Source organism: Saccopteryx leptura, chromosome 7, assembly GCF_036850995.1.
Source record: "Saccopteryx leptura isolate mSacLep1 chromosome 7, mSacLep1_pri_phased_curated, whole genome shotgun sequence".
NCBI classification, from domain to species: domain Eukaryota; kingdom Metazoa; phylum Chordata; class Mammalia; order Chiroptera; family Emballonuridae; genus Saccopteryx; species Saccopteryx leptura.
The window spans coordinates 24092415-24104635 of record NC_089509.1 but is presented as its reverse complement, the minus strand read 5'-3'; the positions used below and the strand labels follow the sequence as shown (position 1 = coordinate 24104635).

The 12221-nt window shown below is 35.8% G+C and overlaps 1 protein-coding gene across 1 annotated transcript in view; it reads left to right on the top strand.

Moving 5' to 3' along the window:
* Positions 1–12221, top strand: part of LRP1B (LDL receptor related protein 1B) — a 2108848-nt gene that overhangs the window by 1933929 nt on the left and 162698 nt on the right. The window contains exon 67 of the mRNA XM_066345498.1: positions 11900–12016. Coding sequence (XP_066201595.1) covers positions 11900–12016 — 117 coding nt within the window. The remainder of the gene's footprint in view (positions 1–11899; positions 12017–12221) is intronic.

Below are 12221 nucleotides of genomic sequence, written 5' to 3'. Positions count from 1 at the left end.
TGTATTCATTAGAGATATTGCTCTGTAGTTTTCTTTTTTTGTGCCATCCTTGCCTGGTTTTGGTATGAGGGTTATGTTGGCCTCATAAAATGTGTTTGGAAGTATTGCTTCTTCTTCAATTTTTTGGAAGACTTTCAGTAGAATAAGAACCAAGTCTTCTTTGAATGTTTGATAAAATTTGCTGGTATAGCCGTCAGGGCCTGGACTTTTATTTTTGGGGAGGTTTTTAATGGTTTTTTCTATTTCTTCTCTACTAATAGGTCTGTATACGCTTTCTGCTTCTTCTTGACTCAGTCTAGGAAGGTTGTATTGTTCTAGGAATTTATCCATTTCTTCTAGGTTGTTGAATTTAGTGGCATAAAGTTTTTCATAGTATTCTACAATAATTCTTTGTATATCTACAGTGTCCGTGGTGATTTCTCCTCTTTCATTTTGGATTTTGTTTATATGAGTTCTTTCTCTTTTTTCCTTGGTAAGTCTTGCCAGGGTTTGTCAAATTTGTTGATCTTTTCAAAGAACCAGTTCCTTGTTCTATTAATATTTTCTATAGTTCTTCTCTTCTCTAATTCATTTATTTCTGCTCTGATTTTTATTATCTCCTTTCTTCGGCTGTTTCTGGGTTTTCTTTGTTCTTCTTTTTCTAGTTCCTGAAGGTGGGAAGTTAAGTGGTTCACTTGGGCTCTCTCTTGTTTGTTCATATATGCCTGAAGTGATATGAACTTCCCTCTTATCACTGCCTTTGCTGCATCCCATAGATTCTGATATGTCGTATTGTCATTTTCATTAGTCTGTATATATCTTTTGATCTCTGCACTTATTTCTTCTTTGATGCATTCATTTTTTAAAAGTATGTTGTTTAGTTTCCACATTTTTGTGGGAATTTTTCCCTCTTTTTTGCAGTTGAATTCTAGTTTCAAGGCCTTATGATCAGAAAATATGCTTGGTACAACTTTGATTTTTCTGAATTTGCTGATGTTGTTTTTGTGGCCCAACATATGGTCAATTCTTGAGGATGATCCGTGTACACTGGAGAAAAATGTATACTCAGTCACTTTGGGATGAAATGTCCTGTAGATGTCTATCATATCCAGGTGCTCTAGTGTTTTGTTTAAGGCCACTATGTCTTTGTTGATTCTCTGTTTGGATGACCGATCTAGAGCTGTCAGCGGTGTATTGAGGTCTCCAAGTATGATTGTATTTTTGTCAGTTTTTGTTTTAAGATCAATAAGTAGCTGTCTTATATATTTTGGTGCTCCTTGCTTTGGTGCATATATATTAAGAATTGTTATGTCTTCTTGATTCAATGTCCCCTTAGCCATTATGAAATGGCCATTTTTGTCTCTGAGTACTTTTGCTGTCTTGTAGTCAGCATTATCAGATATGAGTATTGCTACACCTGCTTTTTTGTGGATGTTATTTGCTTGGAGTATTGTTTTCTAGCCTTTCACTTTGAATTTGTTTTTATTCTTGTTACTTAGATGAGTTTCCTGTAGGCAGCATACAGTTGGATTTTCTTTTTTAATCCATTCTGCTACTCTGTGCCTTTTTATTGGTGAGTTTAATCCGTTTACATTTAGTGTAATTATTGACACTTGTGAGTTCCCTATTGCCATTTTATATCTTGCTTTCTGTTAGTTTTGTGTCTTGTTTGATCCTTCTCTTTCGTTTTTCTATCTTTTGTTTTTATTTGGTTGTATTCCATACATCTTTCCTCTGTAGCTTTCTTTTTTATCTCATGTGCTTCTGTGGTGGCTTTTTCAATGGTGGTTACCTTTGAGTAATGAAAAGGGTTCCTACCCTGTTCATTGTAGTGCACTATTTTGTGAGTACTTTTGCACTCCATCGTCCTTTGCTACTGTTAATCTCCATCTTCTCCCCCCCCCTTTCTTTTTGTTGTTGTCACAGTTTAAATTTGGTTTTATTGTGTTCTTCGTGGAGCTTTTACTTGTGGCTCTGTTTTTTTTTTGTTCTTTGTATCTGATTGGAGAACCCCCTTTAGTAATTCCTGGAGTGGGGGTTTTCTGATGATAAATTCCCTCATCTTTTCTGTATCTGTGAATGTTTTTATTTCTCCTTCATATTTGAAGGATAGCTTTGATGGGTATAGTATTCGTGGCTGAAAGTTCCTCTCTTTTAGGACTTTAAATATTGGGGTCCACTCTCTTCTAGCTTGTAGAGTTTCTGCTGAGAAATCTGATGATAATCTAATGGGCCTTCCTTTATATGTTGTATTCTTCTTTTCCCTGGCTGCCTTGAGAATTTTTTCTTTGCTGTTGGTTTGTGTCAATTTCATTATGATATGCCTTGGAGTAGGTTTGTTGGGGTTAAGAAAACTTGGAGTTCTGTTTGCTTCTTGAACTTGAGGCTTTAGTTCTTTCCACAGGCTTGGGAAGTTCTAATCTATTATTTGTTTGAGTATGTTCTCCATTCCATTTGCTCTCTCTTCTCCCTCTGATATACCTATTATTCTTATGTTATTCTTTTTGATGGAGTCAGATAATTTTTGTAGGGCTATCTCATTTTTCTTAATTTTTGAGTCTCTTTCTTCTTTTCTCTGTTGTGCCTCAAGTTGCTTGTCTTCTATTTCACTAATCCTCTCTTCTATCTGACCTGGTCTATTAGCTAAGCTTGTTACTTCGTTTTTCAGCTCGTGAATTGAGTTTTTCATCTCTTTCATTTGTTTTTATAGTTTCAATTTCTTTGGACATATATTCTTTGTGTTCATTGAGTTGTTTTCTGAGCTCCCTAAATTGCCTTTCTGTGTTTTCTTGTATATCTCAGAGGATTTTTAGGATTTCTATCTTGAATTCTCTGTCATTTAGCTCCAAGGTTTCCAATATATTAAATTTTTTCTCCATAGATTTTTCCTCATTGAGCTGTGTTACCTCTCTTTCTTTTGTATCCATGATATTCGATTTTCTCTTCCTTAATGGCATCTGAGGGTGGTTTTCTTGATAGTATTAATGAGATTTAATAAAGAATAAAAAGTTAAAAAAATAAAAAATCAAAAAGAGTTGTTTTTTAAAAAAAATTAATAATGAAATAAAGAAAAATAAAATAAAATAAAAATTTTAAAAAAAGGAAATTATTCCCCCCCTCCTTTTTTCCTCTCCTCTCCTCTCCCCTCTTTCTTGAGAAAATCTAACAAACAATGCCTTTAATGGAGGGCCTGAATTGGGGAAAAGTAATAAAGGGGCAAAAAAAAAAAAGAAAAAAAAGAAAAAAGAAAGAAAAAAGAAGGGGGTATGGACCCACAAAAAGCAAAGAAGGAAAAAATTTGGGTCAAGAATAAAATGATTTGCTTTTATGTGTTGGTTGACTAAGAGTTATGATGAGAGGAATAAGAGGAAAACAGAAAAATGGGGGGACAAATTAAAAAATTACTGTTGTATTTATTGGAACAAGAACTAGATAAAATGGAGAGCCAGGGGTGGGAGCACTGCTAGTGAGTTAAAAAGGTGAAGTAAAAACCCCCCAAAATGCCACAAACATAAGTTTGAGTCCCAGATAAGATAATTTGTTTGTTATTGAGGTTTGAATGAGAGGAGATGTAAAGGAGAAAGGAAGAAACTAATATAGAGGGAGAAAAGAAAGAGAGAGAGAGAAAAAAAGAGGGAACCACTAAAAGAAGAAAAAAGAAAAAAAGAGGAGAGAGAGATAGTTAAGGGTTTTGGAGAGCAACCCTCATAGAGAGAAAGGAAGAGGAGAGAAAAGATAATGGGAGATGTAACACTTATGGGTAGTGTGGTTCAAGGAGAGGAGAGAGTAAGACCAGCAGAGAGTTAATCGTCCAAATTGGAGGAGGAAAAAAAATATCAAGAATGAAGATAAGAGAAACAAACGAACAAATATAATAAAATGGGATAGGTTATAAAGTCTGCAGATTATTCTTGATTTTGAGAGGTTATCTTCTTGCTTTTCCTTTTCTCTCCCTCTTCCTGGTTGGTGACTGTATACCCCAGGTTCTGCCCCTTTGGCACGCTCAATAGAGGTTTGCAGTTGATAAGTCTCTATGGCGATGTCATGTATTGTGCTTTAGTCCCGTTGGCAGTCGAGGCTCATTAGCATTTATAGGCTCTGGCAGTGAGAGAGTCCGTGTTCCTGGAGCCTTTCTCCTAGTCTTTCCTTCCTCAATTAGTAGCCTGATAATCCAGCTATGGGGTTGCTGCTGCCTCTGCCTGGATAGTACGAGGCTCAAAGAGCTGGCAACTCCCCACTCTATTTCCACTCAGCACAGGGCTCTGGGTAAGGCTCAGTCAGTCAGAGCTGCTAGCATAATCAGGCGGGCTTTCCGCCCACTCAAAGACCTCTGGCTCTGCCACTCTGTCCGGTAACACAGGCGGGCGCCCACTTCCGGGGCACTTGGAGGAAACTCTCATTCACTATCTGCGCACGCAGACCAGAATATCTGGCCAGCAGTCTCACGCTCTGAGTGAAACCCCCAACCGCATGGAAAAGTTCTTGCATTGGAATTGGCTCTTGCTCCGTCCCCGTGCACGCCTTTTGCAAGGCGCTGGGGTGGCCCGAGATTCTGCTTTGGCCCACACAAAGGCCCCTGACTCTGCCCCTCTGTGTGATAACACGGGCGCGCACTGCCGAGGCACTCGGAGGAATTTCTCGCTCACTATCTGCGTGCAGGCCGGCCGCGTTTCCCTCTGAGTGAATCCCCTACCAGCATGGAAAAGTTCCACCGTTGGAATTAGTTCTCACTCCCTCCCATGTGCGGCTTTCCCAGGGCTCTGGGGCTGCCCAGAGATTCCGCTTTCGGCCCACACAAAGGCCTCTGACTCTGCTTCTCTGTGGGGTAACATGGGCACCCACTCCCAGGGCTTAGGAAGAAATCTCTTGCCCACTATCTGCGCGCACCGACCAGGAGATCGGGTAAAATGGCTGCCCCGCTTGTCTTTCTTTGTTTGGGTTTGGCACGAGTGTTAGCTTGTATTGCCCGGGTTGCCACAGGATCAGTTTTTCCTTGGCTTGGATCTCCGTGCCACAGCCTGGTTCGGCCGTTTGTGCCGCGGCCTGGATCTATTCACCCCCTTTGCCCGCCTCAGTTTCTATATTCACGGATCCCAGAGAAAGCCGCCCTGTTTAGGTTAGTGAGGAAGGCGGAGCATTTCTTACTCCCTATTTCCTTCGGGGTTTGGTTATATATTTAGCCAATTTTTCGCTCGACCATACCTTCGGGTGTATTGCGAGACATCTGGAGGCTCCAAGGATAGGTTTTTCTGTTTCTGGTTGAAGATCTTGTTGAGTTTTGGGGGAGATTTATCGTTATCACTTCCTACCCCACCATTACTCTGACATCATCCAGGTTTTGACAGTTTTATGCAATATGTAACAAACACCCAAAACAAGATCCCGAACTTTCATTTTCCAGAAACTTCCTTTACCCATCTTCTAGTCAACTTCCTTAACACTTCCTTTCATAAATACTAAGTTCTTTTTATCACCATATCCTATTATTACTTGTACATAGATGTCATATACATAGATTAATATAATGTAATCTTTTGCTTTTGAATTTTTTATTTGCATAACACTAAGATATGTTCAAGTAGTGTGGTAAACATTTATTATATTTTTATACTTGAGTAGTTTTCATTTGTATAGCTATATTCTAATTTGGATTATTTTAGAAGTTGGTTATTATAAATAATGCTGCTATAGCCATTCTTGTACAAATTTATTTTTTAATTTTTTAAAATTTTTATTTGATGAAGACTTAGGTGTAAAACTTCTGAGATATAGGGAAGATATGTTTACCTTTATAAAGAACCAGAATAAAATTCTGGAGGGAAGGGGGGAGGGCGTTATGGGGGGAGGACAAGGAGGAATGTACTGGGAACACGGGGGAGGGGAGGATGAATTTGGGGGACATTAGAATCTATGTAAACACAATAAATTTAAAAAATAAAGATCCAGAGTAGAATTCTATGGTCTCTATATTATCTTAAAAATTTAGTATGGCTTTGTGTGTGTGTGTGTGTGTGTGTGAGAGAGAGAGAGAGAGAGAGAGAGAGAGAGATGGAGAGAGAGAGAGAGAGAAACAGGAGGGAGAGAGATGAGAAGCATTAACTCATAGTTGCGGCACTTTATCTGTTTATTGCTTGCTTCTCATAAGTGCTTTGACCAGAAGGCTCAAGCTGAGGCATGTGACCATTAGGCTCAAGCCAGTGACTATGGGACCATGTCCATGATCCAACGCTCAAGCTGGCAACCTCGTGCTTAAGCTGTGGAACCTGCACCCAAGTCAGCAACTCTTTAGTTTCAAACCCAAGACCTCAGCATCCCAGGTCAATGCTCCATCCATTGTGCCACTGGTAACAATAGTGTGGCCTTTTTGATTTGAACAATTCTGATATGTATGAACTGATATCTCATTTTGGTTTGAATTTGCATTACCTTGGTAATTGATAATTTTTAAAACTTTTACTTGCCGTTCAAATATCTTCTTTTGTATCTTTTCAAGACTTACACTTCCTAATGTATAAGATATGTAGAAAATTTTTATTTTTTTATTATTATTATTATTTTTTTTTTTTGTATTTTTCTGAAGCTGGAAACGGGGAGAGACAGTCAGACAGAATCCCGCATGCGCCCAACCAGGATCCACCCGGCACGCCCACCAGGGGCAACGCTCTGCCCACCAGGGGGCGATGCTCTGCCCCTCCGAGGGGTCGCTCTGCCGTGACCAGAGCCACTCTAGTGCCTGGGGCAGAGGCCAAGGAGCCATCCCCAGCGCCCGGGCCATCCTTGCTCCAATGGAGCCTTGGCTGTGGGAGGGGAAGAGAGAGACAGAGAGGAAGGGGGGGTTGCTGGAGAAGCAAATGGGCGCTTCTCCTATGTGCCCTGGCCGGGAATCGAACCCGGGTCCCCCGCACGCCAGGCCGACGCTCTACCGCTGAGCCAACCGGCCAGGGCCAAGATATGTAGAAATTTTTATCTATTCGGGATCTCAGTACTTTCCTAGATATGTATCTTGCAAATATTTTTTAAAAGTCTGCTGATTTCCTATTTATTTTTCTAAAGATATGTTTTAAAAATAAGATATAATTTTAAGTCCCACTTACCAATATTTCTGTATTTTTAATGTTTTTGTGTTTGCTTATTTGAATCATTTTTTATAGTTTGAAAACTTTATATTGTGTTTCTTATCATCTCAGATAAATTTTTGTGTATAGAAAATAATGAGTTAAGATTTATGTTTTTCATATGAATAGCCACTGGTTTTCGCAATATTTGCTAAGAAGAACATTTCCTTTCCACATTAAACTAACTTGGGGCCTTTTTGAAAATAATTTGACCACACATGTATGCCTATATATCTGGTTTCATTTTGTTTAACACTGCGTTCTTGTGATTATTGTAACTTTGTAGAACTCTTGAAATCACATACTGTTAATTCTCCAACTTTGTTCTTTTTTAGTATTGCATTTCAACCAAATTTTAGAATAATCAGTTTCTTCAAAAATAACTTGCTGAAATTTGATAGGATTTGCATTAATTTTATATTTTAATTTACAGAAATTTTTAATAATTCTGAGCTTTCTAATTGATGTACATGGTATATCACTGCATTTCCTGAGGCATTATTCAGTTTCTCTCAGCAATGTTTTATAGTATTCAGTATGAAGGTCTGATGAAAATTTCACTAGTTTAATTCATAGCTATTTGTCATTTCATTGATTTCATTGTAAAGGTGTTTTTAATTTTTATACTTGTTATTGTTAATAGTATATATAGAAATATGATTGAACATATACTGGCCTTGAATCCTATGGCCTTCTGTAATTGGCTTGTACTTCACTAAGTTTGAAGATTCCTTTGAATTTCTTTTGCTGTAAAGGGAAACTAAACTCTCCTCTCCCCCTCTCCCCAGTCCACTCTCCCCATTCCTGCTCCCAAAGCGTCACCACACCAGAGTCTCTCCTCTCTTTTCAGAAATGTACGAAACACAGGCCCCCAAGCACTGCAGCATACACTGAATTTAATTTTACACTTTTCCAGCCCCCACCTTTTGGGGAGGATCAAATTGTTATACTAATATCAACAATTAATGTGAAAACCTAATAAACTAAGAAAATTAGTTTTTAAATACAGTATTTGCCACATAATGATGTTTTGATTAAAGACAGACAATATATACAATAGTTAGTCCCATAATATTATATATAATGGAGCTGAAATATTCCTATCACCTAGTGACATGGCCCTCATAATGTCATAGTGCAACATATTACTCACATATTTGTAGTGATGCTAGTGTGACAAATATACTTCTCAGTACATCATATGAAAGTATAACACATATAATTATGTACAGCATATAAGTTCTTGGTTATGATAATGAACAACTATATTACTGGCTTATATTTATTATATTGTAATTTTAATCATTATTTTAGAGTTATAAAAAAAGTTTTATAAAAGAATGTGCTGTATCATTCCAGCAGCTTCATGCATTCTTGTTTGCTACATCTCTTAAATGCATCACTTTCTGATTGTGCTTGATTTTATCTTTTGTATTTTTTTTATAGTAATATACTGTATAGGCTATAGTGTAGGAGCTGTAGGCTATACCATATAGCCTAGGTGTGTAGTAGGTTATACCAGTGTTTTTCAACTGCTGGTCCAAGGACCAGTGCCAGTCTGATAGAAATTTCGCACTGGTCATGAAAGAGTTAACCACTCTGATGTTATAGGAAGACTGTAGAGTCTATACTCATTGGGAAGCTGAAAACCACTGGGCTATATTATCTATGTTTGTGTAAGCATGCTCTATGATGTTCATACGGTGACAAAACCAGCTAATAAAAATTCTCAGAACATATATCCACCATTAAATGGTACATGATTGTGCTATATTTTCTTTCTTTATATTTATAACACCGAAAGTGAAATAATACATTTTCCAATGCTATTTGACAATATGAATTAATAGAAAATCTGCATATTATGAAAAGTTTTTATTAATTACTCTGGGATTACATATATTTTGTTCTGCAATTAGTTTTATGGGCCAATGATTTTCAATGTTGGCTGTTCATTGGAATTACCAAGTAGTTTTAATAAAAATACAAATATTGGGCTTCAACCCAAAAAGTTTGATTTTACTGATGTGAGATATTGATTGGCAAGGGATTTTTTTAAAGTTCCCTAGGAGATTTTGATGTGTAGTTAATTCGAGAACTACTGTTTTAGACCCAGCTTATGCATTTTTCTGTTAAAATATTATATATATTAATATTATATATATAATATATATATAAATATATATTATATATATTTATATTTATATATATTATATAAATATATATATAAATATATAAAAATAATATATATATAAATATTATATATATCTTAAAAATTTTAGAGAGCTAGTTTATATATTTCTATTTATAATTTTAATAAATTATGTCTGCATCCAAAAACTAAAAAATTTGGAACCATAAAATATGAAACACTTTATATAAGGCAATTAAACTTTCCATTTTACTGTTTCGGAATGTCCCAAATGAACATCTTAGAAACAAACTGTGACTTATTCTTGCTAAGAAATAATTGCATATCTCTTTCAAACACAAAATACTATACAAAAATTTAAACAGAAAAAGTACAAAGAGGACTTAGAGAGGAGAAACTCAAAAACATTGATTATATAGATACTAAAACCAACTGTTAACTTTTGGAGTCATGGGGAATTCCTTGAGGCCAGTGTTGTAATACTAGATCACTTGATGTGTTTGGTCAAGTCTGATATATATGTGTTTTTTTTCTTTGAGAGAGAATGAGAGAAAGATATTTATACACACACACACACATACACACACACACACACACACACATACACACAGGAAGAGAGAGAAATGAGAAACATCAACTCATATTTGCTCCACTTTAGTTGTTCATTGATTAATTTCTCATATGTGCCTTGATGGGGGACTCCAGCTGAACCAAGATCTTGGGCTCAAACCAGCAACCTTTGAGCTCAAGCCAGCAACCATGGGATCATGCCCATGATCCCATGCTCAAGCCAGTGACCCCATACTCAAGCTGGTAAGCTTGTACCCAAACTGGTGAATTTGGGGTTTCAAACCTGGGTCCTCAGCATCATTATTTAAATTCTATCCATCTTAACAGATTTCTTGATTGTCTAAGATGTGCAGAATGTGACATTAGAACTTCTAAAGATTTAAGCCAATTAAAAAATCTAAAGGTAAGTATGACACAGTCCAAAATGATATATTACTAAACATAGCATTCAACACAGTGAAACACATTAGACCCTGAGTAATCATAGGCAGGCAGGAAGGAAGAAAGAAAAGAAAGAAAGGAGGGAAGGCAAGTGGACAGAAATCGGAGATTCTATCTATCATTTATTATCTTTTTAGTAGAAAAATGCACTTGAAGTCTATCATGAGAATTTCTACAGAAATAAAAAATGTTTCTGAAGTGTGATCTGTATATAAATTCTTCCTTTGCTATTTAATACCTTAGTAAGATTGGAAAAGTAACTTAAACTCTAAGACTTGTATTTCTCATGTATTTAAATGCATGTAATAATACTTAAGGATGTTATGAAGACTGACTGTGATCATGTTTATGAAAATGCTTAACTAAAAAGTAGACTGAGTTCTCAATAGATGTTTATTATTCATTTTCATAATTATATCTAAATCACTTTTGCTTTTATAATCATATTTAAAACTGAATTTTATAAGATGCTTTTTTAAGTAAAGTATATCAACCATCACCAAAGAACTTAACTTCTTTTAGTTAATTCAGTACTAGTCTGAATTACTAAACACTTGACTGTTCACTTCTAATATGGTGGAGAATAAGAAGCCAATCTCAGTATATGAAAGGAAAATAAATTTATACTAATTTGTAAACTGACATGTATAAATTTATTATTTTATGTTAGTGAATTTATATTATTTTGTTGCTTTAGACCTTTGATTCTCAGTGTGTTTCATAGACCCACAATTGCATTACCACTGAGAGCTTGTTAGAAATTCAGTCTTCTCAATCACAATTTCTGTTTTAGCAAGTTCCCAGTGGTTTATAAGCATGCAGTTTAAAGTTTAAGAAGCACTCTTTTAGACAATATACAACTAGACATTGCTTAAAGAAATTTTTAAAAACAGTATGACCTAAATATTAAATACATTCTTACTACATGCATTCTGATTCTGGAAGGATATAGACTTGTAAAGAGCACTACATCAGGAATAAAAGCACACTTTTTTTATATTGGCTGTGCCATTTAAAGGTAGTGAAATTTCATCAACTTCATAAACTTCTAAGAATCTCTGTTTCATCATTTGTAAACTGAAGAGCTAGTTAATACCTCTCCTGGAACTCAGTAGGATTGTTTAGAGGTTCAAGTGAGATGACTCTTTATTAAGGTTTATACACATTATGCACTTTTATAATTTATGAATTTAGAGCAGCTGACTATAAGTAGGTTATAAATAAAGCTCTTTAAAAAGAAAGACAAGATGATAACTTCAGGATTTGATTGGTAATAACTCATTTTGCTGCTGTACAGTATAAATAGAAGGTGGCTTAAGGAGGGATTGTTCTAAAAACGAAGTTTTGGAAAATTTACTTTTTTTTTTAATTACTTGATTTGTGTTGGCTTGTATGGATGGTCCAATCAATTGCTTTGTAATAATCTTATGATGAAAACATAACCAATGACAACATGAAACAAGACAGAAAGATGAATTTTATTCAGTATTTTTCTTCAATTTTAATAGAAAATGTTTCTTAGTAATTTAATTAGGGTTTGAGGAAACATCATATGCCCTGAATTCAGCATGGCAGTGAGAAGATTGTGAGAGATGTTTTCATGGAAGTCAACAATGAAAATTCTGTTTTTTTTCTATTACAGATAAAAAAACTTGTGGCCCTCATGAATTCCAGTGTAAAAACAACAACTGTATTCCAGATCACTGGCGGTGTGATAGCCAAAATGACTGCAGTGATAATTCAGATGAAGAAAACTGTAGTAAGTAACATTTTCTTGAGAACGTTGAGAGCTTACTGCCTATTCAGTATGGAAGATAGCAATTTTTAGTTCAGTTAAGGTATGAATATAAACCTATCTGTTCTGCAGCTCATATTTTTATACATATATTCACATTTGGACAAGAATACTCAGACTAAATTGGCCTGAATCTCAAATGGTAGAAATACTAAAATGCTCATCCTGG